The 27,242-nt window shown below is 41.0% G+C and overlaps 1 protein-coding gene and 1 long non-coding RNA gene across 8 annotated transcripts in view; both read left to right on the forward strand.

The window, feature by feature from the left end:
* The first annotated feature begins 4,218 nt into the window (after positions 1-4,218).
* Positions 4,219-27,242, forward strand: part of LOC108046685 (peripheral plasma membrane protein CASK) — a 39,734-nt gene continuing 16,710 nt past the window's right edge. For 4 of the 7 annotated variants that reach the window (XM_044458651.1, XM_044458653.1, XM_044458652.1 and 1 more), the window contains exons 1-7: positions 4,219-4,561; positions 5,416-5,528; positions 6,000-6,105; positions 6,171-6,248; positions 6,666-7,023; positions 7,141-7,408; positions 7,834-8,183. In XM_044458651.1, the coding sequence (XP_044314586.1) occupies positions 4,503-4,561; positions 5,416-5,528; positions 6,000-6,105; positions 6,171-6,248; positions 6,666-7,023; positions 7,141-7,408; positions 7,834-8,183 (1,332 nt within the window). In that variant the 5' untranslated portion in view covers positions 4,219-4,502. Of the gene's footprint in view, positions 4,562-5,415; positions 5,529-5,999; positions 6,106-6,170; positions 6,249-6,665; positions 7,024-7,140; positions 7,409-7,833; positions 8,184-21,836; positions 22,353-22,648; positions 22,710-27,242 lie in introns of those variants that run through there. The other 3 variants (XM_044458657.1, XM_044458655.1, XM_044458656.1) reach the window with 3 other exon arrangements.
* LOC108049783 lies at positions 17,250-20,891 on the forward strand. Its single transcript, XR_001769555.2, has 3 exons — positions 17,250-17,326; positions 18,154-18,300; positions 20,847-20,891. It is a non-coding gene; the product is annotated as an uncharacterized LOC108049783 (long non-coding RNA).

Consider the following 27,242-nt stretch of genomic DNA (forward strand, 5'->3'; position numbering starts at 1 on the left):
CAAGTCCAAATGATGACGATCACCGGCGACAGAGAGCGAGGATCGGCGGCGGGAAAGGGACGGTTCGCTCGAAGCAGAAAGAGACGGGGCATAGGGTTAGGGTATGGTATGGTATAAGTCTCAGAATATGGGAAGGGGTCTGGGGTTTGGTAGGGGGAACAAGGAACTGGGAACTGGGAAAGGTACCGGGGAAGCAAGGCTCGTCGAGTCGTTGGCGTTGAATTTGATTTTGATTTCACCTGAGTGGCTGAGCCTTTTTCCCTGCCCTTTTGTTGTTCCTCTTTTCTCGAGTTTATTTTTGTTTTTTGTTTTTACCTCGGCGCTGCTCTGCTTGCCTTGGCCATGTTGTTGTTCTTATTTTTTTATTGTCAACCAACGCAGCAAACAAATGCAAAGCAACGACCTACGACTTCTTCACGTGAGTTGTGTATTGTCCTTTTGTGTTTTGGTACAGTGGGTATTGAAAAAACTTTTTCAGCATACTCTGTTTGAAGTGCTCAGAAAGCTTAAGGGGCTTCAAATATATACATACGTGAAATAAATCCTTACTTTTTAATATACAATTATTTATTTTAAAAGCTTTGGGTAAGTTTTAAGGTTATTGGTCGGTGAAATTTGAGGGAAAATATTAAAGAAATTTGTTTGAAAAAGTTAGGTTAAACATTAGTTTAAATTTTATTCAACGCCTTTGGGTATTATATAATATTCTTGGCTAAATATTTTTACTAAGTTATAATAAAATACCCATAAAATTGTACCCACAAAGACATGATTGAGTAACCACTGTAGTGATGCCCACCTTCGCATTGTTGTTATTATTGCTGCTCATTTACACTTGTTTTTTTTTTTGCTGCTCATCTCGAAATGATTGTTGTTGCTTATCCTTTTCCAGTTCGTTGTTGTAATATTGCCATATTGAGTTCATTTTCATCAGCTCTTTCTTCATTTGGCTGATTTTTTTTGTGTTGTATTTGCTGGCCCTTCTTCATTGGCTTGTTGTTTCTGTTGTACCTTATCTTTATGTTGTTTCTGTTCGTTCTGCGGTGGTTGTTGTTGTTCGAGGTTTTGTAATTGATGATGTTTATGTTTGAGTATTGGCCCCTGTCCCCACCCCCACCTCCTATCCCCGCCCCCTTTTCGGAGCTGATTTTAAGATTACGCACCTACGGTTTTTTTTCGTAGTTCTTCAGAGAGTGTGTGTGTGGGTTTTCCTTTTATTCGGCCGAGGGACTCCTGAGTGTGCCTGGCATATTAATGCCAAGATCTTAATTTATTCTAATGGGCTTATCAAACACTATGGGGTAATAATAATAATAATAGATAAAGTTGAATGGCGCGCTAAGAAAAGTAATGTAAATAATATGGTAATATTCAATGGGCTGTGAACGAGCATAGCGATAAAGCGAGTGATAATAGGCTCCGTACTGAAAATCCCCTTATTAACAGCCGAATGGTTTATTTCCGATAAGAAAACCGTGGGAGAATAGTAGGAGATATAATTTATTACTGCAGATCGTATGAATTTCGTATGTGCAACTTTCAACAATACCGTTATGCACTTGCGTACAGCGCAAATATTTGCATACCAAACTCAAACGGAAACAATTCACTGTGAAACGAATTATCTTACTTTCAGGCAAATTTATCAAGCATGCAGTAGGTATTTATCAAAGGCAAACATGTGCTCTTTACAGATAAGTCAAACAAATAAGCATATAAGAAATATTTCTAAAAAGAGAAAGAGGTAAGTAAAAATAGGTATTTGTTTAAAAATTTAAGTTTTTTAAAAAACAGACATCCCAACAATAAGAACACCTTTGCTCCAAAAATAAAACACGAAAAATGTATTTATATTAATATTAAAGGATTGCATTAGGATGTATTTAAAAAAAACATCCTAAATTCTTTAAAAAAAACTAAACGAAACAAGTAACTTAGGTATTTGAAGCTATACTTAACATTTTTTCTTTTCCATTAATTTTATTTAAGTTTTTAAATATTCCCGCCAACTTTTAAGCAGACCACATACAAGATATTAGAATACGACAAGAATCGAAAAATACTGATCAATTTATGGTATTTTTCTGGTGGAACCAGTAGATTGAGTCATATTCACTTTGTTGTATGAAACCATCAACCAAAATGTGTTGATACGTACTAACCAAGTTTATCTTTTAAATTAAACTGTATTATCCAAATCAGATGGCAATAATTTACTAATTTAAATGGAGTGGAAAGAACTAGCTCGTGGTTCCCCAACCGCTCTTTTTATAGCCTTGCAGCCCTGGAATTCTAGTTCCCCGCGAACCGGTTCAGTGGCAACCAGTTCTTCGCCAATCAATTCCTCACGGGCCGTGTTTGTTTTAAGTTAAAATTAGTAAATCAACCAATGCAATCCACTTGCCAGGCAATTTGGAGTTCGGAACTTGACAATCGAGTGATAAAGCAATCCGGGAAAATGCCAAAAATCTGCGGGCGTTGAAATATCGCTGCGAATCGGTGGGTTTTCGTTTTCGTACATAAAAATATATGTGCGAAATGAGTGTGTGTGTGTGTCTGTGCGCGAGTGTGGGTGAGGGGGCGGATTGTGCGATAAGGGGGCGTGGACGAGAGGATGCTGAAACATGATGGAACATGAGCAATGCAAATCCTTTAGACAAAGAATCAATTTGCCAATTGTGAGGCCCTCGAGGGTCTTACAAGTCCTATAAGCAGGGAAATTCCTATATGATGTGATGTAGTGTGTGCCTGATAAGGGGAATGGGGAGGGGTAGGGGGGTGGAGTTTTCTATGGGTGGTAAGGTCGTGTGGAAAGTGTCAAGGCATTTTACAACAGAGCGGCACACACGAGCAAGGTAAAACCCTCGAGCCCGAATACTAAAACCGAGCCAAAAACACCGCGCCCTTATGCGCAGCTCTGCATTAAACATGACTCCAAAAGAGTCCTTCCCAGGATATGCCCCATATGCCCCGTCCCGCTCGCACTTAACCCTCGCCTCTGCGGAGTGTGTGTGCATCGTAAATTGTTGCACATTTAAATATTCATGCAGCCCGGGCAAAGAAAACATAGCTTATATTTTTTACGATTACAATTTTGGTACTTTACACGAATTTCGTCCTGCGCCTGCGCACTTTTATGTCCCCCAAAATCTCTCTCTCTCTCTTGCTTTCTCCTTTTGGATTTTTGGAGTGCCATCAAAGTTTTCGAAAGTGTGTTCGAGTGCTGGACCAAAAGGCATAATAATAGTATGACCAAGACAATGGGCCAGTCCTCTCTCTTTGGCTCTTTCCCCCCTAAAAGCCCACATTCTTAACCCTCTAAAGGCCACATTTCGCAGGTCCTGTTGGCTTGTTTACCTTTTTGAGCTGGCCATCATTTCCGTTGCAAAATTCACTTCGTACACACACAGTGTGTGGAAACTTCCTTCCTATTAATGGAATTTTCGACAGCATTTTGTGCATTTGTGGTGTGTGGGTTGTGCCGCCTGTAATTGATTGGGGTTTACACCTGATACGAGTGTGATTGACATATCAAAGAAGTCCATTTCCGTTGCGACACTTCGAACACCAACGGTCACTCAAAAAGTGGTATAGATCCATTTCAACACCATCTTTTATTGAAATAATGTTTTTGAAAATCTTAATTTTCGAATTCATTGTTATTAGAATTGATATTTTATAATTTTTTATATCAGTAGAAAAAGTACAATACAGTTTTTAGCATCAAAATTGTCAAAATTCTTTAAATCGAACTTCCTAGTTTTGTTAGCAATTGATTGTTATAAAATTGTATGCAAGAGTTTTTCGTTAAAAGATTAGAAAAGAGATTGAAAAAAAATGCAGGTTCATTGTATTCAAACTTTGGCATTACTTTGGGATTTACTGCAATTCTTTTGTTTCATGGTTAATTAAAAAAACCAAAAAAACCATTCTGGATTTTATCTTGAGCTTCTTCAAATGTTCAAAATAAAATATATCATTGCTCATTTTAAAACATTAAAGATAATTTTATCAGATGTCTAGAAATTTATGTGACACACCAGAAAATATTGTTCTGTATTTCTCAATGCTCTCTAAAAGCTTGTCAGTTTCTTAATTAGACGCCAAATAAATCTGATTAGCGGCCTTCAACTAATGGAAAAACTCACATTTACCATTTCCACTTTGTTATTTTTTCAGCGCAAAATGCATTTTTAAAACCAGCAGCAGCAACAACAACAACAGTAACAACAACGCAGTCAACAGCAACAACAACGAAGCAAAGAAACAAAAACAATAATAATAACAACAAATCATCAGAAGAAAAAGAGAAACAACGTTAAAAGTTTTGGAGTTGCTCACTGGCCACAACGTTTTTTGTTTATTTTTTATGTTCGTTTTTGGAGGGCAGTAGGCGAAACGACAAAGGAAAAGGAAAAGTGCCGGGCACGGAAAACAGGACACAACTCATCAATATTCGAAAAAGCAATTGAGTCGAGGCATCAATTCATCAATTATTCAAAATGACCGAAGACGAAATTCTCTTTGACGACGTCTACGAACTGTGCGAGGTCATTGGCAAGTAAGTTTCGCCCCTCCGGTTATATCTTTGGCCGATTCTGCTGCTGACAGCTGGCATCCATGGCCATTATCTCATTATATATTATGTATCCGCCCCGTACTCCCATCGACACCCACAAGCTGTAAATCATCCAACTATTGGCCAGGGACGAGGGTTCCCCCTCCATGAAAAACTTTCCAAACGCCCAACTTTTGCATTATTTAAAAATGTATGGCCAAACATTTTCTGTGTTAGTTACTTTTCCTGTGATCATCATAGTTTAGCTTGAATGAAGTCCATTCACAAAGTTGACACAATTTTAAAGTTTAACTTTGTGCATTTTAGTTGGGTTGAAAAAGCATTTTTGTAATGTTGGAAATGTGTCATTAGCACAATTCTAAAGTTTATTCACCAAAGTGTCAATAATAGAAAGGCAAATATCGCTTTTATTTTTGTTTTTAATCATACACTTAAATTTCAATAGTAAATGTATGTGTATACATACAAAGATGAACTTGTATTACTATATTTTTTCCAACTTAACTTGGTGACATCATTCAATTATATTACGCTCATAAAAAAAAATTAAAAGAAAATCGCTGCTTGAATTTTAATGAGTTATCGAGTAACGCTTTAAAAATAAAATACCAAGAATTAAGCAAGTAAGATTTCGTGTCAAAGCTAAACTTTGAACTGTAAAGGGAAGTAGTTGATTAGGTTTCCTCGTTCTCAACAATTTCGTTTGCAATATCGGAGTATTTTGGTTTTGCCGAGGAAAAATAAAATTTTATTCGTCCCCCATTTAGACACAATCAACTTCCAATTGAAGTTTAATCCGAATTTACTTTCCCTCCGTTCCCGGAATTTTTTTGCAGAGGACCTTTCTCCATTGTGAGGCGATGCATACACAGGGAGTCCAATCAGCAGTTTGCTGTCAAAATCGTTGATGTGGCCAAGTTCACAGCGAGTCCCGGACTGAGCACAGCGGGTGAGAATTATATATATACAATCCACTTTCTTATTATGGCACGATGGGACGACCTTGTTCGATTTGGCCCCAGGCTACCGACTCCAGTGTTGTGTGAATAAATTATAATTAAGCTGCTCAATTATTCAAAATTATGCCGCTGCCACACGTGTAGCACGCCCCGAGGGCTGCCCCGCCCGTTTGCCAGCCCAAGACGCCAATTAAAAAGAAATTGCTCAAGTGCAAGGGCGCCAGGACCTGAACCTGTTCGTGGACCTGGACGATGGACGTGTTCGCAAAGGGGAGGAGGAGCAGCCATCCGGCCATTGACTAAATGATACATGGCAGGCACATAAGTCAGCGCTAAGTCCATTAGTGCCACTGCCAGCTGGTGTAGTGGGTGGCGGAGTCGCCCCTCCATCTAATGTCAACTAATTGCCGCTGTTTTCCCCCCGCCCCATCTGAACTGAGTTTCCCCCCTCCTCTTTGCAGATCTGAAGCGCGAGGCCACAATATGTCACATGCTCAAGCATCCGCACATTGTCGAGCTGCTGGAGACCTACAGTTCCGAGGGAATGCTCTACATGGTCTTCGAGTTGTAAGTTGTCAGGTTCGGCGACGTCCTCCTGCCCATCCCTAAATCCTTTCACTTTGCACTTGCAGCATGGAGGGCTCCGACTTGTGCTTCGAGGTTGTGCGACGGGCTGTTGCCGGTTTTGTCTACAGCGAGGCGGTTGCTTGGTGAGATTCCGAAGAAATTACTACGATTTGCGTTTGTTTTGGTCAAATGGAATAAATTATTAACTATAATTAAGTAAAGGAGATGTGCCGGCAGTAATTTGAAACAAGCTCTGTGACAGATAACTAATCCTAAAGTAATTGTATTAACTGGAAGTTTGGGAGAGGAAAGAAAACATTTCACCTTAATAATATTTAATCAAATTGATTTATTCATTTAAGCTCTCAGTGAATCTAAGTAATTAAATGAATGTTTAAGAATGTTTCAAAATAGTGTGGCTCTAATTTCTTTTCTTTTCGAATATCAGACTATTTTCTATGGCTTCTATTCAGCAATTGTCAACATAAAAAATGGCAAAAATAAACGCTAATAAATTACATTACGAACCTTATTTGTTAACCCCTACTTTTTCCTTGCAGTCACTATATGCGCCAGATCCTTGAGGCCCTGCGCTATTGTCACGAGAACGACATCCTGCACAGGGACGTGCGACCCGCCTGCGCACTGCTCGCCACCGTCGACAATTCGGCGCCCGTGAAACTGGGCGGCTTCGGATCGGCTATCCAGTTGCCGGGCACCCGGGAAACCATAGAAACACACGGACGGGTGGGATGTCCGCACTACATGGCGCCGGAGGTGGTGACCAGACGGCTATACGGCAAGGGATGCGATGTTTGGGGTGCTGGGGTGATGCTCCACGTCCTGCTCTCCGGCAGATTGCCCTTCCTGGGATCAGGAGTTCGGTTGCAGCAGTCTATAGCTCGCGGTCGGTTATCGGTGAGTGGATCAAAGAAATAGAGAATCTATAACCTACGAAGGTTCTGATATATATTCTTTGTTTTAAAGCTCTGTAAATTTTAAAAGAACATCTAATTCATCATACAACTTTTTCAGTTTGAAGCACCCGAGTGGAAGTCAATATCGGCGAACGCCAAGGATCTAGTCATGAAAATGCTGGCCGCCAATCCCCATCACAGACTCTCCATAACCGAGGTGCTCGATCATCCGTGGATACGGGATCGGGATAAACTACAGCGCACTCACCTGGCGGACACGGTGGAGGAATTGAAGCGCTACAATGCCCGGCGCAAGTTAAAGGGTGCTGTTCAGGCCATCGCAGGAGGCACCAACATGGATCCGCTTTACGCCACCGATGCGGACAGTCAGTATTTACTTCTAAACTTAATACGGTTCAAACATAATGATTTTTAATCTTATTTTGTTTTCATCTGAATTATAAAATTAAACGATTTAAAATAATTTCAATTCTTAAAATAACTTTTAAAACAATTAAAAAAAAACCAAAGTGTGAAATTAGTAAAACTAGGGATGAAAATTTCAATTGGTATTGATGCAAATATAAATAGCTTTAAGCAGAAAAAATAATTATAATTCGGTAGATTAAAGTTTAAATTTTAGCCAAAAACATATAATTATATAACGACAGTTTTCAATTTAATAAGGTCAAATTTAATGCAAATTCCAACGAAGAACAGTTTTAATTGTATTGCAATTTCATAATTAAAATGTGAGAATATTTTCGGTTTGTCAGATTGTATATTCATATTTATTTTTGCTATTTTGCAGTGCCCATTGCCGGTGCCACGGACGAGTGGGCTGACGAGGAGGCGGGCATCGAGGCGGTGCAGCGCATCCTGGACTGCCTGGACGACATCTACTCGCTGCAGGATGCGCACGTTGACAGCGATGTGCTGCGGGACATGCTGCGCGACAGCAGGCTGCACCAGTTCCTGCAGCTGTTCGACCGGATCGCGGCGACAGTGGTGACCAGCAATGGACGGGCACCCGCTGCCGAGGCCGTGGGCCGTTGTCGCGATGTTCTGGAGCTGCTCTCGTCGACGGCCGGCGGCAACTCGCTGGGCGGCAAGTATGCCAAGGACGAGCTGCTGCTGCTCCTGGCCGCCCCCCACATGCAGGTGAGTGGGGCGCTCCGAAGAGTGCCTTCTTTCTTGTTTACTGTTACTCTGTTGGGCATTTTGTGGCAAGCCTTATTTTGCAATAATCTGGCAATCACCGGGCTCTCGGGCTCTTTGTTCGCCTCTGTGGTCATATCAATCTGCGGTCCACTCGAGCCGCCCAATTCGCTTTGGCTTAAGCTTAAACAAATTTGAAATGTATTTAGTGCAGGCAAACAAGGCGACCACGGAGTAAGAGCCTTGGGCAGAGCCATCACTCCCAGGACTCGGTCGCCGACAGAGTCACTAATCCTTTGCTTAAACAGAGACTCATACCGGCACACCATCCTGTTCATGCACATAAATACACTTGGGGAAAAAATTGGTCATTATTAAATTTTGTGAAGATAAGCTTTTTATTGAATGGAAAATATGTGGGTTTGCAAAAACAAGTAATTTCAACCAAAAAGTCTGGAGCCCTTTTTCAAAATTCCTGCTCAAATCAATAATATTATTAAAATAAAAACATTTCAAATATTATATGAAATGAGTTCTTTGTTTGTTAGTGTCTTGTTCTTAATTATTTTAATGTGTTACTAGTGATATATTTTTTAAGAAAACATATCAATAGTATCTTTGAAAAGCTTTTACGTTATAAAGGTCCTAACAAAACATAACCTTGAGCTTAAATATAATACCGCCTAACAAGAAGAAGTACAAAGCTGTTTATATTTTTTGTTAGTGTAAGCACATACAGCAGCTAATGCAACCAAATACAAACAATTTAATCAGAATAAACCAAAATGAATTTCGGACGTAGCCAGGCCACAACAACAGCTAAAGCAACAGCAGCAGCAGGAACAGAATCAGAGTCAGAAACGAAAACAGGGGCTGGAGCAACAACATCCGAACCCCAGGCACCCATCTTCCCGCCCCGAGGGCTTTTTGCGCTGAAAAGTATGCTACGAGTACACGGCTCAAGTGCCATCGTTGTTCCGACTACGTCGGCATATGGCCATCCACCATCCGCCTTCACTCCTTCATTCCTTCACTTTGCCACTCTCCACTTGAGTCGGCAGCTGCCGAAAGGGGCACAAAAACATTTAACGATAGCGAACAAAAAATAAATAAGCAAAAACGGACGGGGGTAAAGTTTTTGTTTCGACGAATCCCCAAATATCCTTACGGCCGTAAAAAATTATTCGAACTTCCGTGGGGACTGAAAGGGATTTCAATTGCTGCGTTATTGGATACTAGTAATATTGCTAATGGCCATCCGTAACATACTTACTGGTCACATAAAGAGAGCTTAGGGAAAAGTTTGCAACTGAAGATGTGTATCACCGAAACATGGCATAATATTGAACAGCAATAAAAATTATTTGTTCGCCAATTGAAAACCAGGTCATGATTTTGTTTAACTTCTTGGGCTATTTATTATCCGAATTATCCAATTAATGGATTACAATATTGCTGTTTTTTAAACAGGTAAAAATAAGTAATAATTTTAATTTTTAACGCAAATGTGATTAAATTTATTGAAGTTTAAGTTTAGACAAGTAAGAAAAAACATTCAATATTTCATTGATAAATTTCATTTAATGGTAGAAACTTATTTAAACTTTTAAATACAAAGTTTGAGTCTTAAATGAAAAACTAAACTAACTAGCTTAAATCATTTGTTTTCTGATTGAAAAAAGGATGTATTTTTTTTTTAAACAAGAAAATAATCATTATTTCCCAGTTCCATTCATTTTTCAGTTCAAGATAACCAAGAAAGAAAAGCCTTAAACCAAAACCCTATGAAAGCAATAAACTAACAATGGTTAGTTAGACATACTTAGCTATGTATTACCAATTCAAATGCAAGTAGTTTCAAGAGCCCTCTTTATCAACTGAGCTCTCCAGCTGAACTGCACTCATCAAAGTGGGCTTTAATGTGGCCCAGTCAAAGAACTTGAAAAGGACAACTCTGAGGAGTGTTTATGTGCGCTGGAATTCATCCACCCACGAGTATCCAATTATTTGCCAGACTCGGCCTAAGCTCCTCATTGGTTTACCCCCGCCATGGACCCCATTCCTGTTCTAGGGTATAAAGAATACCTCTTCCCCAGGACTCGCTGGATGGGTTGAGTGGAAATGGTGGGTCTGGTCTGGCCTGGGTGGGCTTTCAGTGGGTGGCTGGGTGGCTTTTCGGTGGGTGAGCGGGACTGGCTGGGTGTGATATGGACGCAATGCTATAACATAACTCTGTGCCATCCACTGTCGTTAATTGCTCCTTGAAGCAGACTACACTTTTTCGCTGGGGCGTTTGCTGCTTTTCCTGATTTTCCTCTTTTATTTATTTTTACGCCTCTCGTGGCTCGGACTCGGCCATATCTGTCTGCTCGTCTGTCTTTGTGTGTGACGCAAGCCCAGTCTCATTTTCATAAATCCGAGCAATCTGCAAAAAAAAAAAAAAACAACCAGCCCAAAGAATGAAAGAAAAAAATGGACAAAAAAAATATGAACAACTGCAGGAAAACGCAGGCCAACGATGAAAGCAATGAACGAATGTGTTAATGCTATATACACAGCTCAGCGGGAGGCGTCGAAGGGGGTGGTAGGTGGTAGTTTTGGGTGGTAGTGGCGACCCCGGGGGGTGGGGGATGCTGGGCTGTCCAGGGCTGCAGTGCCAGCAACAATGCCAATGTCCAAGTGAAATCTGCAAAAGCTTCCGCTCTCTTCCCTTCTCTCTCTCTCTGCAAATTGCAGCAAACTGCAGTTTGGCCTCTCTTTTTCTTTAGCTTTACCCATCTCTTTTCTTTTTAACCCACTGGGTGATGGCAGTAATGGCAAAGGTACTTTATTTACTTTGGTTTGTAACACATATAAATATCTGGTTTTGTTGGACGTTCTACCAAGATCTAGTAAAGAAACATACTACAATTTATGTAGATCTTCATATCCTGTTTTTATTGAGAACACTTATAACTCGTAGCTTATTGTGGATAGCATTGAACTTGGGAACTAAGTAACTGTTACTATCTACATAATTTCTCAATGTCAATTTAAGGATCTAGTTTGTAATCTATCAGATAAAGTTAACACGATGTCGATTTGTACGGAAGTACAAAATTGATTTTTAATGTAACAAATTTCGACTAGATCTTTGTATTTAGTAAGGAGTTTTCCCTTAGACTTTAGTCTAACATGAAATTGAGAAACTATGAAATTAAACCTAAACAATATTTAAACTGTGGTACAGGGAAAACGGAAAGGGACCTAGTGGCATGCCATCACTGGTGGCCAAGTTGCAACTACGGAGCACTCGTGATTGACTTAAACAAAAAGCGCGCACCCGAGATTTCAGTTTAGTTTGCGGCGCAGTCGCCGCTGGGGAACGTCGGCGGATTTATTCGCCTCGGATTTATTTGCCACTTGCCCGGTGATGTGTGAAAATGGCGCCTAACGAGGCGCCACCCCCCTCTCGCGAGAATTGTGGCCAAAAAACCTTCGTCAAGTTGAGTTCACAGCTTGAGTTTGAGTTGGAGTTTCGTGGCTTGAGTTCTAGTTCGCGGCGTGAGTCTATTTCTCAGGGGGGTTACCGCACCCCATCCCGCTTGACCCAATTAACAGGACGCTTACCCGGACCCGGCTCAAAACCCCGGAGTGCGTTGTGTGTATATGTGTGGGTCGGTGAGTGAGTGAGTGTGCGTGCGTGCGTGCGTGAGTGTGCCAATTACGCGCGCGAGTTTCCGCCGTAACCTCCGTCAGTGTGCGGCTGAAAAAGCAGGCGACGGCCCACGTGTTTGGCGGACAAAATCCACATGGGAGCAATTGACAAAATGGCAACCGCCAGCCGGATGCGGATACGGAACCGGGACCGGGATCTCAGGGACAGGGCCGCTCCATGGCGCTGGGGACGCGCCGTTGCCCTGCTCATAAATTGGCAGCACAAGAAGATACTGCAGCAGCAGCTCCAGCTCCAACCCCCAACGACATTCAGCCATAACTCAATTTAAATTCAAATGTGTTACGCCAGCACAACATAACAACAACAACAACAGCGAAAAATAAAACAAATGTAAATGTCTTTGTCAAGAAACACAGAAATAATCGAATTATAAATTGATAAAAGCCAACAAGTTTTTTCGCTGGCCATTTGAATGGAGCAGTCCGAAGATGCGTGCTGCTGTTGCCGCTGCTGCGAGAATCTGTCCACGGCCACCACCGCCGACCCACTGCTGGAGGAGCACCACCACCACCACCTGGAGGTCTTCCAGTGGATCGGGCTTGGAGACCGCCGAACTACTGCCCGCATACATAACCCGCTACTACAATAATCTGCACCACCAGGTAAATCGGCTTGTTAAGCGAAAGCGATAGCATCGCGGGGATTATGAATATGTGGTTGGGGGACGTAAAGAGAATTGTGTCTTTTATATGGAAAAAGTGGGGGTTTTATTTCGGATGGGAATGAGGTGGCCATCTCGACCATGTGGCCTGCAATGCACAGTGGAGTTGGCTTTTCATCTGAGTTGCGGCCAAACTTTGATTAAATTTTGTTTACTGTTTTTGTTCGGGCTGCAAGTGGAAATGCCCGCCAACGGGTTGGGAAAAACTAGAAAGCGGGCAGGAAAACATCGCCACCCGCATAATGCGGTGAAAAAGTGATGATTATGGAAGGTTGGGCGAATAGACCACTTAATTACTTTTCAATTTAAATCAAATTAATGTAATGCGGTGATTTGGCGGAGCGTGGTTTCAATATGGGTGAACTAAATTTACACTCTACCGCTTTTCAATAACAAACTTATATAAATCAGTAAATAAAAGTTGTCTTTACTTCGATGAAACTGAACTAATTATAGTATACTTGGTGACTAAAATCACATGATATTCGGAAGCCAATCTAAAATGTGGTTTGTGTTTGTTGAATGCCAAACTTCAGTTTGACATCATATATTTAAACACATTTGAAATTGAATTCAAAACAGTACCAATATTTGTACAACCCTTGGACATTTGGATTTAAATGCATCGACTATATTTGCATAACTAAACACTAAACTAATTAAATCCTTGTGAATTAATTAAAATCAATGATTTATGTTGGCTCAGATTATAATTTATAATATCTTTTGATAAATTTTAATACGGAGTCCTAAAAAAAGAGTGTTTTTTGGTGAATTTAATGTGGATGGTGGTAAAATTAAAAATGGTTTTGTTAAAAAAAGTTAAGATTTAAATTTGATTAGATCCATTAATATTACTGTTAGAGTAGCATTACATTAGAATAAAAATATTAAATTGATAAATGTTTGAGATTATTTTAAAGTGCAAAATGGTATTGACTTGGTTAGTCTAAGCCCCATTCGGGTATAAACTTCAATTGATTCTAATGCCAGCATTAAACGAGACTCCTATCCACTTGCCATATTGAAAACCAATTCCCCAACCGAGGAACTCCCATCCTTAAGTAAGACTTCAAGGAACATAAAACGCTTCGTTTTTGCTAGCCTTTGTTTATTGTCCTTTCCCCGATGGACACTCATTGAATATTGGCCAATTGCAATGGCAAAATCAATTTGCCAAATGGCCAACGAATTTGCATTTTTGTGTGCCACATATACCCATGTCCCCTCATCCCCTCATCCCCACTTTGGCTCGATTTCTGGGATGCCATCAGCATTATTACAACGGTCGTTTTACCTTTGACTTGTTTCTGATTTGCACGGAATACGGATACGGATATACACAGAAGGCACTACGGATGTGGATGTGTGTGGTGTTTGTGCACGTGTTCATCTTCCCCCGAGTGTGTGTGTGTGTGTAAGTGTGTGTGGGTTAGTTGACAACTAAACGTGTCAACGAGGCTAAGCAAGCAAACTGTCAGGAGCAGTAGTTACAGGACCAAAAGCGGGGAGGATGTCCTGCCTCCACCTGCCCCACTGACACATTAGGGTTACTCTTTTGGCTGCACAACACATATAAATGTCCCGCCTGCCACGCCCCACCGCCCCTCCACGCTTAGCCCCCAAATTGCAGCTCTGTAACTGCCATCATCCTTGTTATTGTTATTGCCATTGTTGCTGTTGTGTTGCAGCCAAATTTGTTGCCACTTCGATGAGATGACAAATTCGTGCCAAATTGCTTTCACTCTTTTTGATGCACAGTAAAAAACATCTTGATACGTTACTCTTGTTTAACTGTGGCCATTGATAGGCTCTATTAAATGGTATACTTTGAAAAATGAGCATTTGAAAGATCATAAAAATAATATAAACCATTTTCTAATTATTTAAAAATAAAGCTCAAAATTAAATCAAATTTTAGTTGAATTTCTTAAAAACCTATTTTGTTTGGGTCACAAATCCCAAATATAAAGCAAAAGAGAATAAAAAGTAATTATATTTCTGTAAATGGGGCTTGGGTTTTTATTGATATTACGCAGCTTGGTGTTTTGTATTTTTAAGACTGTATTTTCCAGGGCACCTCTGACCTCTGCTCACACTTTTAACCCCCCGACATTCCGTTTTCCATTGGCGTGTTGCAGCACACAAAACGTTGGCGACAGCAGCAAGTTAATAGTTTATGGCCAGGATGCGATTACAAGAGCTCCATTTTCCGAATGGGCCTTGACCTACACTGCCTGTGCTGGAGAACCTTGGGCCGAAACGAATTCGGACTGAAAATCACTTGACATAACGCTGGTGGGCCGAGGTGCAAGCTGTCGGAAAGTGGGAGGTGCTTTATTTTGCATTAATTAAAAGCCCGTTATGCAGCGCGTTAAGCTCGTGTGATGGCTGCCGTGCTCGTCCTTGCGAATCAATCGATTGTCTGAACTGCTTTCTTTGCACTTCGAGGCTGAAAAGATGCTACTACAGCTCTTTAATGCCCTCTTAAAATAGGGTATTATAAGTTTTACCATATGTTTGCATATTAGTTATGAAAAAATCTATCCAAACAAGGCACTTTGTATAACTCGTTCATATTTCGACACCCAATGAGAGTATAGCTTCTTAAAGTGCTGTGATTTGTATCTAACAAAATTTAGTACTTGTATGTAATATACGCAGGATGGCAAGCAGCACTTTTAATGGTCCTTCCTTCAAATTCTTGATTATAATTGCGAAATCGACCCTATTTCCCATGACCAGAGATGTTAAATTGCTCTCTGAAAGGACCGAGACTATATCTCAATGTCAAGGATATTAAATGTCTCATTAAAACATTAAGATATCACAAAAACTTTTTGCTAAGATCTGAAAAGCAAGTTATTTAGCTGCCATAGAAACCATCTACCTTAAAGGGTATTTCAATTTTCAATCTCCAAGCAAAGCCTTCCGTTCTTGTCCTTTCCCCATCATATTCCCCCTTCCTGGCGCACATTCAGTTGGCCTGCTATTCACAACAAGCGCTCCATAAATATTTGCTGTGCCTCAGCACAGATTCATAACTCATAAAGGGGCTGTCTCTCCGACTGTCTGTCCGTTTCCCCGTGTCCCTTACTCGTCCTGCGTCCTGCGTCCCTCCTCCTTTCTCTGTGTTTGCCTGGCCCCAATGGATAGCTGGGGCCTTACCACATGTAATTAGGTTGCGGTTTTCCACCTTCTGCTGCTTCTGCCACGTCTTCCTCTTTTGGCAATGAATCCTTTTGCCACACGCCCGCATCCTCTTTGGCAAGTGTCTGAGTGTCTTGCTGATTGTGTGCGGGGATCTAGAGTGAGCCGCTGTCGGAGGTAATTAGGAAATAAGTTCATATTGCTCTTACTAGATTCGAATTACTAGAGTTCTATATTCACAACTCAATCTTTTAAAAAATATAAAAATATCACAAAATAATGTTTAAATATGTTTAAAATTTCAACTCGAGCTTATACTTATGCTATATGAATTTCTAAAGAATAAATTGAGAAATAAATTTTAATATCACTCATACGACATGTGAGCCAGGTAAAATTTAGTTTTACGAGATCAGAGCTCGTACATAAAAAAATGGTCCACTCTGCGTATGAGTGATATACCATAAAAGCATATATTATTACGAGTATTTTATGACTTAAGTAAATCAGAATTTTGAAAAAGGGTATTGTTATGACCTTTCATTACACCTAAACTTCGGGTCCTCCCTGCTGGCCACTAGTCACCTACTTTGGCCAGGTTTTTTGGCCATTGCTAACCAATCTGCAGCTGCAGCGCCCTGATGAAACGTTGATGTTGTCTGATGCTTCTGCTGCTGCTGATGATGATGATGATGCAAATTTGGATGATGTTCATACTGATGATGACGCCAGCGCTGACGCTGGCAATGATTGGGTTAACGACTACGTGGCGCAGACGTTGTGCCATAAATTACGAATATTTGCACGCTCTCCACGTTACGCGTTAGACGAAAGGCGGTGGCAGAGCACACTGGCCTAACTTGCCAATTTGGCCGATAACTGCAGTTTAGCGGCCATAACTGCGATTTATTATGATTTGCAGCATGTTATGATGCCTAATCGTGGGTCCACGTTGCGTATGAATAATATTTGGTCGGAAGTCAATTAGGTCAATTCTGCATTAAAGTACTTTAGGGTGCAGAAAAGCAAATGGTTCTCTATATACAATATCTATGTATTATCAAAGTTTTTTTGTAAGGGAAAGCTCTATGCTTTTCCCTACAGCAGTGACTTGCATATTAATTTTAATTACAAACGTAATTGTATTTCGGATATTAATTGCTTAAGCCCACTGTGCCAAACTGGCAGCAGCAAAATCGTCTGCGATTGCCAATGAGTGAGAAATGTGGCTGCTAGACAGAGACAACTACTGCGCATGTCCGCCGTCGCAGTCGCAGTTTGCGTCGCAGTTGACGTCGCTGCCAGCATCCTGCATCCTTTGGCAGATTCAGCAGGCAGCGCAGAAGTCAGGCCACCAAGTCAGAGCACACACTAGTCGTCTCGGTCGCGCACAGGAAATTGATTGGGGGCAGCAGGCTGCATTCAGCTGGGCGCCAAAAAGAGAGAGCGAGAGCAAGGACAAGCCGTGCAGAGAGACAGAAAGAGAGAGAGAGCAAGGACAGCCAGCAGAGAGCTTCAGCTGGATGCTGGCAGGACTCGAAGATTCAGTCTATAATTGTCCACCTTGCTGACTGGTTCTGTGCCAGTTTAACGCGAGCCCTTGCCTGGACAGCACGGGTATACAGTAGCAGCAGGACACGCAGCAGCAGCAGCAGCACACACACACACACGCACGCACAACGGCTGCTGCAAAACACACACACCAGTGAGTTGCCATACGGCGCAGCGAAATGCAAAAAGGAGGAAAAACCCTAAGAAAAAGTCAAGAAAAACTGACGAAAAACTCCAGCTAAAGTTCGGGATAACCGAAAAAACTATGAAAACTTTTTAATTGCAAGCAGTGCACACTTTCGTTACTCAACAAAGTTGCGCGCAAAAAAGTAGGCAACATAAAAACTATAAAGGGAAAAGCATTGATTTTCACTGGAAAAATTCCCCACACACACACACACACATTTACGCAAACAAAAAAAGAAGTGTGCGTGGTCGTTTTGGCGACTTTTTTTCGCAGCCTCTCTGGCTTTTTTTTTTTTTGCATATTGTCCGATCCGGTCAGCTTCTTGATTTTGCACCCCGCTCCCTCTCTTCGCTCTTGGTGTGTATGTGTGGGAGTTTCTGCCCCTGTCTCTCAAAAGAGAGAGATTTTTTCTTCACTCTCTCCCTTGGAGAAGCAACAACCGCAACAAGGATAAGGCAGCGACGCCAGCTGCGACGTCGGCAGAGCAACCATTTCGACCGCATTGCCAAATCGATTTGCCAAAAACGATTATCAATGATTTCACGAACGCGCCACCAAAATTCGTTCACCAATTGAATTAAATTAATCTCATTTCGCCTACGTGTATGTGTGTGTGTGTAAGTGTGCTGGTGTGTGCGGTGTAAATCAAATTAAATCGGTGCAGAACAAAAACTAATTTATACCAATTTATCCCGAAAAACTACAGCCAGTGCAAGCAAAAAGAGAAATCAAATAAAACAATAAATAAAGAACAAAAAGATGTACTCTTTAATTCATTAAACCAGAAAAAACCCTTAAAACCACACAGACAACACAACGAGTTAGATACGCACAACAACAACATTTCGTTGCAGTAAGTATGAGCAGCTTAAAAAAAGCATAGAACACCTGAACGAAAATCCACCCACCACCCACCTGCAAACTTGGAATTCCTCAACAAAGTGAAGTTCGCTTCACTTCACTTCGCCACTCAGCACAGCCCCGCCCCCTGTCCTAACGCCCCCTTTTCCGCCCCTACCCCGCCCCCTTCCGAACTCCCCCGACAAACGCTTCCTATGCCATTTCCGTTTGCCTTATCAAAAATGTGTATATATACACAAAGACAGGGAAGCGGGGAAAAAGGGAAGAAACCGAAGAGAAGCTGCAAGAGAATTCAACTACAGTGGTCGCGGGGAAATTAGAATTTTCGAATACTACCATTGGTATTCAATACAAGTCAAAATAATTGGTGAAAAGAAGGACGTCCAGAAGTACTTAATAAGTTTAAAGTCAGTTATTAATATCATATTTAGTTTTGTATATTGTTTGTAAGCCATTTGTTCCAAAGTTGCATCATTGAATTATTGGTAAAAAAAGAGAATAGATTTTGTAAAGTAAGTGCCATGTTCTTAATAAAAAATATCCTAAATGTAGAATGTTTAAATGTTACCCTTCTTTCGCAAAGAAAACTAAAAATCTGCCTTAAATAGTGTTTGGATTTCGTTTATGACTTTTAAATATTAATCTTATTTATGACTAAAAATTGAATTGTGGACCCATAATTTTTTAAAATGCTATAAACTGGCCAATTAAATTAAATCTAATCTGATGTCTAGTAGCTTTTAATTTAACAACCGACCACTGTGCATAAAAAATTGGTGAGGTTTCATTTGCTCTGCTTTATTTTCCTTTTCATTTTCTCTGTTTCTACTTTCAAATTCATCAGTACCGCATTTCTGCTCCACGAAGGAGCAAGTGCAGCTCAGTGGTTTAGACGGGGAGTCCTTCAAGCCCCAGTGGTCCTTCAGGATTGAGATAGACTGCTAAAACTCACTTTACCTCAGTAGTTGAGTTTGGTATTTTTTTTTTTTTGGTCTGACTGCGGTTCTCCGGTCTGCCTTTTATCATACTTTGCTGCTCTCTCACTGTTTTTGCCATACTTTCTTTGTTGGTTTTTGAATCTTTTATGAATTGAATTTGGTTATTTTGAACGCGTATGTTCCGCTGCAAAGTTCCCGCTCCCACGGCAACGTGGCTTCCACGTCCTTGGCTGACTTCCTGCCCCGCATTTGTGGGCCCCCAGGATAAAGCCAACGCTAAAGCTAAGAGAAAACCGAAGCCAGGACGAGACGAGCACGTTCCCATTCAATTATGGGCGGCATGTGGCACATTAGCATTCAGCGGAAGCTGCGCCAAAAGCAAACATTTCAACGCCTCCCAGTTCGTGGGGTCCCTTTTATTATGCGAATATTATTTAAGCATTCACAATTCCGTTTTAATTTAATTCGATGGCAGCGGCAGACTTTCGGCAGTCAGTGTGGAATTTGTTGAAAACTATTTAGCATAAATAGTCTCCGCCTGCGGTCCCGATAGTCGCCTGGGAATAGCCTGGCAATGGAGTCCTTCGGCCCTCTTTATCTCCATCCTTTGTCCCTCTGCCCTCCTGCCTTTATTAGCGCATATAATTTCCCGAGTTCCATGTTCTTTTTTTTCTTCTCTGGTTTAGGTTTTTTTTTTTTTTGTTTCACAGTCTTGTTTTCTTCCCCATGCCTAGGTTTTTATTTTTATTTTTAAGGCTTTTTCCCCAAACGATTGCCTTTTGGAACCGTTTAGATAAAAAGCTCTGTTCTGCCTTCTGCCACCCCACCAAGTTCTGTTTTCTCCCCCAGGGACAACACAGGTTTTTATACTGTAAATTTTTATTTTTATCTCTGAGGCATATAAAATACACATTTTCAGTTGCCTAGACAGTGAGTTTAATTAAAACGAGGCGCGGAATAGAGAACTGTCTACACAGAAACAATACAAAGTTTGTAGGGCTTAAAAACAGAGATTTCAGACATTTTTATGTACTGAGAAAAACTGATTAAATCTTCAACAAAAGTTTATGAAAGGTAGTAAAATGTTTAGATTTTATCAGGTCTTAAGATAAATCTTGCCAATAAACTGTCTGCTAAAGGGTTATTTTTGTTTATATTTTATTTTTTCCATACGTATTTTTCAAATACAACTTTGTAGGCTTTTATTTCCTTTAATCGATTTTTCCCCAGTGCATATTACGCTCCATTTGGTTCCCATCTGTTTCGTTGATTGCTTTTGGGGCTGGGGGAAATAAGGGAAGGGAAATGCGAGCAGGTTGCCTACCGTTTCACTAATTTCAATTGTACAGGTGTGTGTCTAAGGGATTAAATATCTAATTTATTTGTATTAAATGTGAAAACAAAGGTTTCGAGCAGTATGCTACATAAAATTGAAATTCCTTAAACCTTAAACCCGAATTTTCTTATCCCCGCTGTGCTGAGTTTGTATATAGTTAACACCCCCTTAATCCCACACACCAAACACCCACCCAAACACACTCACATCCCAGTCGAATAAATTTCGTTAAATTTTGAGCTTTTCAACGATTTTCCTTTGCAGAAATCGCATGCTAGAAAATTTGAAAATCTAAAAGCTAAACCAAAAAAACCACAAAACAAAATCAATTCAAAATTAAACTCTAAAAGTTGCATAAAATTAAAACACATACATCTGTATAGAGAATTCAATAATAAAGAATATAAAACCAAGCTAAAACCCCAAACTACAACAAATTAATTACAATTGTGATGAACAAGTTAATTGCATCAATTGCAGCACATAAAATCTCAAGCATTTAAAATAGCTTAAACCAAACGAAAATATATTTGCTGCCCATGCAGGCTCAATTAAAAGGAAACAATAATTTATTGCCACATCAATTCAGCGTCGTGGGAAGCGGAGAAAATTGGAGATACACATACACACACATGATTTACCAGTGATAGCAACAGAATTTACATAACAATTAAAAATAGAGACAACAACAATAATAATCACCCGACAAACCAAATTGTTGTAGACTTTTAACTCGCCCAGTTTGTTGTTGTTGATTAATCGTAATAGAAGTTGTTGTTCATGAAAGGAAAGATAATTGCTGTGATCACAGGGGGAGTTTAATAACAAAAATTACCAAACAAAAAAAAGCTCTAAAAAGTGGCCAAAATAGCTTTGATGACAAGCTGAAAAAGTAGGGCAAATACAAATTATACAAAAAGTGAGAGCAATGCTGATTGGCCCAAGCAACTACCACGACAGCAACAGCAGCAACACCACAAGACACAGCAGCAACATCGGCGCATCTCCCGGCCTGAACCACATATCAAAAGGCTAGAAAGTGCACCGGGGAGAAGGGCGGAGGAAGCAGAGAAAGCGGAGAAAGGACACAACATTTACCCGCGCCACTCCTCGCCACCGCCCCCGCATCGCCTGCAATGCTCTGGTAGCCAAGACAGTTTTACGGTGGATCACTACTGCGCCGGCGGCGACCCACAGGCAGCAGCAGCGGCGGCAGCGGGCGGACCCGGACCTGGAGCGGCTGGATCTGGAGCGGCCGGATCTGGAGCTGGTGCAGGATCTGGAGCGGGCGGACCGTCGGCGGGTCAATGGTCCAATGCTGGCGGCGGCGTGACCTCCTGCGGCGGCGGCGGTGGCATGGGAATAGGGCCCCCAATCGGCATCGGCATGTGCCAGCATCATGGGCTGACATCACAGTCGTTGATGTCCGGTGGCTCGCACATGTCGCTGCTCGGAAGCAGCGGCAGCAGCGGCATGAGCGGCAGCGGCGTCGGCAGCAGCGGTCAGGGGGTGCCAATGTCCATGCCCCAGTGTCCCGCCGCCGCGGCAGCCGCAGCAGCAGCTGCAGATGCCGCCGGTGGCCATTGCCGCAGCCTGAGCGGCCTCAGTTCGATCAGCATACCGCCGCCGCCGGCGCTCTTCAATCCGTGCAGCTCGGCGCTGTCGCTGCAGCAGGCGGCGGCCACCCGCTGGGGACCGCGCACCTCCTGCCCGGTCCACAGTCCGTTCCGCGTGCGCGTGCCCAACGGCTCCATCTGCTCCGGACACCAGGTGAGCGCGTTTCGGAGGGGTGGTCAGTGGTCAGTGGTCGATGACCGAACAGCTAAATGTATAAATGTATAGTTTAACAGGGCCATAAAACCACAATCTGTCGCTAAAATCCGTTGACTAATTCAGCTTGCCACAAAATGTTTATTGCGCTTTTGAGTTTGCCATAGAAACTGTATATATTAACTAAGTAACTCCATAAGTAGTTTAGTTTCCCAATTAATCGCCACTTGACTTATGTCTCTGTCTTCCTTTCTCTTCTCTCTTCCCAATGGCTTACTCACTTTTTGGCCCGGCAGGTAAGCAACGCTAAGCGGAAATCCAGCATTTTGGCAGTGCTCCGAAATGTGTCAACGACATGTAAGATTATTTTCATTTGGGTTGCCGACATCGCCCAAAAAACACACAAAGATCAGGCGTATACGCATTCCGCATATGCTCACACACAAATGAACCACATGGGACAACGAGGGGGGTTTAAATGGTTTATCAGGATATTTCTTAACAGTCTTTATCTATTTACATTGGTTTTATTAATAGTTTTTTAGTTAACAATATATAGCTTCAATTATTCAGTGGTCAGTCAAAGATAGAAGTTGCAGAAGTTGCTTATGTTTATTTATAACCACTTCTTCAAATGTATTCAATCTGTTTATGCTTTTGACCAACTAAATTCTTCATAAATACATTGCTTAAATCATTTTAGAATTATTTATTCTATGCCATGCACCGTTAGCTCATAGGAATCCTATTAAATGTTATATGTGAATTATGAATAAGTAAAATACAAGAAGAGAAGTCAAATTCAAAATTGAATAGCAACTTCACAGGGAATACAAATTTTTGATGTATTCAGGATGGCTTATTCACTAAAGAAAACATAAACATTGCTGCAGTTTAAAATAGCAAGATTTACTATACATTTCCTACCCTGGTTTCTTTATATTCTAGTTCCTTGGGGAATATTTATTTTTGTAATTCCCTTAAAGCACCCATAGAAACAGGCTGCTTAAAAGCTTCTTAGAATGCCATAAAATGGACACCTCACTTTATATTTGCTATTCCTATGATACGATAATCCGAACACAAAAGGAACAGCCATAGCAACTCTCGTTGGGACAGCTCACATAGTTTCGCAAATTATAAAGAGCTCGATTCACATGATTGCCCAAGCGGTGACCCGGTTACGTTTTCTTTTTTTTTTTTTCGTCCCTGGGTTAGGGTCCTTCCTGGTCTTTGGGGTTGGGCTAGGGGTTTTGGGCTTTGGTTTTGGCTTTGGTTTTGGCTTTGGGTCGCTTTTCCTAAATCAGCGACAGGCGCAGGTTTTTGCTTGACTGCGCCGGGCACAAAACAGGGAAAAAATAAACTACGATGTGGCAACAGAAACTAGAGCAGCGACAGGGGATCGACTATCAGAAATCCCGGCCTTTTGTGACAATTGCCATTTAACGTTGTTTTCCCCGATTCGCTTTCCCTGTTTTTTCCCAGCGCATTACATTTTGGCCTTTTCCATATCCGCTACCTTCCTGTTTCGCCCGGCATCAAATTGAATGTCACTAATGCAATTAGTTCACACAAAATAATTCTCTTCCACTCGATTATAGAGCATAATATGCTCGTTGTCATTTATTATGAGAAGCCAACCGAAACACGCACAAGGATGAAAGTTACGGAGCGAGTCATATGCAAAGTGGGCGATTGCCGAGGGGGCGGGGCCGCCTTTTGCAAAGGCTCCGAAGGTTGCTGCGACACAGGACCATTACGCCTTTCAATTTCTGCGCTAGGGCAGAATTTACATAAATATTACACAAGAACGGGGCGCTGTTCGAAGGGCGTTGCTTCCAAAGGGCATGAGGCATAGCAAATAGGCTCGTTACGCCGGCGGCACGGTTCTGAAAGATCATCCAGCCAGGGGCAAACCAGCAAAAGGTGTGGTCACCAACGCCTCAAATTGAGTTTCAACTTTTTAAAAGGAATATTACAACGCACTAACTATAAAAACTCTGCACTACATAAAGCTTAGGCAGCGACTTAGATTCTGGTAATGGAGTTCGCCCAAAGTTGCTCATTCTTAAAGACCCAAAGTTTTCAGGCCTTGTTGAAAAAGTTTTCTTGCGTGGGCGGACTGAAAAATAATCTTTTGATAATTTTTTCGGCATTTATTATGGGTAGTTCACTTGTCATTGCCCTTGACAACCTATCAAAGGTAAATGAGGCTCAAAAATACTCAAACTTTGAAACTTTCCCTTTTCCCGATAACTTTTGGGCAAATAAAAAGGGACTTTTACGAAAACGCTGATTTATCAGCTTGGCTGGCAACTGCTAAAAACATATGCTAGGATAACTTTGGGTCAGGAAAAGATAACATATTTGTTTAACAAACAAACAAACGTATTTCTTTCATTATTTATTTATCAAGTTAGAAAGTGGCATATAAGATTACATTTTTAAAGGTTTGAAGTAATAATCTTTTTACAGCCGTTTATTTTCCTAACAATAGCAGAGAAAAATATATAATATTTATGTTAAATGCTTTAATAGCATTATTTTTTAATGTTTTAAATGGGCTAACAGACAATTTTTCTAAAAACCTTTTAAAAAATAGCTAAAATTTCATGACATATTTTCATCTTTCGCATTACCCGTCAAAAAGCCCTTAAGTCACAACCATTTCATTTGATTATCTCCCTTGAGGTGTTCCCGTTAACATCTTGTTGGTGTCTTATCTAAAGTATCCAACAAATGATTCCAAAAATTTCTCTCATCGCGACCATTAGCTGCCTAAGTACCTCAAATTTGATGCCACAATGCATGAGAGAATGTGTAATTTCCAGGGGGGAAGGGGGTGGAGATCCGAGACTAACTAACTTACACCTGCCTGATGGTGGCCGTCATGGCGTGGCACATGCCACATGCCGCACATACACGCATCCGCACACATTCACGAAAGTGTTGTCATACATTTAGCATTCCCTCTGGCAGGCAAACAAAAAACTTTTATCTTGATAGAAGGTCTTGAGCAGCGCTTTTTTCGGGGGACCGGACCGAAAAAAAGCTGGCGAAGAATAGAAAGCGAAGACGACAGGGCAAGGAAATGGAAAAGGAAGGGCGAAAAAAGTGCCCAACTGACAAACTGACTGGTGGACCGAAGGACCGACTGAATGACTGAAGCCTTGACACTCTTCATTTGTGAATGCGTTAATTGCGCCCGAGGATGTATGTATGAGAACATTAGGGTGGAACTTCGGTGCATGTGATATTGTAGGACCCACTTTCAGTCTTCCAAAAGCTTTTTTGTTTGATAAAATAAAACAAAAGATGAGACAAATATACTATATTGATTGCTAAGAAATACGTTTGGATTGGCTAACATATAATATGATTTATGTAAAAAAAAAAAAAATGTACAAAATAAAAGCTAAAAGCATACGTAGGATTTTATGTTATTATACAACATGGCGTATGAGTGATATCTACGTAGCTTTCGTATATATGATTTATAACTTAAATGCTTGTTAAAAATATTAAGGTGAATTTAAAAATTCAGTGCGTGTGTTTTAAGTGTGTTCTTTTAAAAAACGATCAAACAAGTTCTTAACTGGATTACATGTCGTATGAGTAATTTTTCTGAGATAAAGTTTTCAGAGCCCCAAATTTTGAATTAAATTAGGTAAGAACACGTTAATTGCCTGGCAAAACCCAATTCCTTTAAGGTAATGCGAATTAAATAGTCTAACTTTGTCATATGGCGGTCCACCCTGCCGAGCATGTGTGTGTGTGTGTGCGTGCGTGTGTGCCAATGATTATGATGCTGATGATGATGAACAAGCACAATGGCCTGAACAAGCAGTTAGAGCCTGTAAGAACAACAACAACAGCGATTACAAGCAGCAAGTGTGTACATTATTTTGCAATTTAACAATCCCCACACCCCACACCCCACAGGACATCCCATCCTTTTTTCAAGGCAGGCATAAAACAACAACTTGAGAAAAACAAAACAAAAAAGAAGAAAGAAGTATGGTAGGGGGGCTGCTTTTTGGGGAGGGAGAAAGTATGAAAAAAGTGAAGAAATAATTAGTTTACTTGTTACGAAAGTGAGTTATCGCCCTTTGTGCCGCTGCAGCCGTTGCGGCGTTGTTTGCCTAGTTGAAATTGAATAAACAAATTTTACATGCCGCACCCACACGCACACGCATAAGCGCATGATGTACTCACACACACACACACACACACATAGACAATGTGTCGAGTGTGCAAAAATAATAATGTGTGTTTTCTCACACACAAAGAACAGCTCAGCAAAGAATGAGGAAGAAAGCGAAGCAGGAGACAAGTCGGGCTATAAAATTACATTTACATATGCAGATGTGCAAGTGAGTGTCCTGTTGCGTGGGTTATTTTCATGGCTGTGTGTGTGTGTGTGTGAGCTGAAGAAAGTGTTGCCTACCTAACGGCGTCATTAGTCACACGCACACAATGAAAGCGAGTGAGAAATGGCACACTTACAGAAATGTATTTCCTCAAACATAAGGCATAAGTAAATGAAGATGTCTAAAATCGGCATAATTTTACACTTACAACATAATGCATTGCATGCTTGTACCTTGAAGATACATTCAAAAAACAAACTCAAGTTGATTTTGAGCCCAAGGACATTGCCTTTCTGGTTATATTGCTTACAGCTTAGCTACCTATTTAAAGGAAATATATACAATTGCAGCATGCAATCTACCAAATACGTTCTATTGACTATTAAAAATGTTATAAGTATTTCCCTTTCATAAAATTTTTAATAAATAAAGCTTTATTCGGTTTATAAAAACCATGTAAAAAACCAAGCAACAATTATAATCGCAAACCAGCATGTTCAAACCATTAACCGTTTGCATT

The sequence above is a fragment of the Drosophila rhopaloa genome, unplaced genomic scaffold (assembly GCF_018152115.1).
Source record: "Drosophila rhopaloa isolate 14029-0021.01 unplaced genomic scaffold, ASM1815211v1 contig_167, whole genome shotgun sequence".
Classification (NCBI taxonomy): Eukaryota; Metazoa; Arthropoda; class Insecta; order Diptera; family Drosophilidae; genus Drosophila; species Drosophila rhopaloa.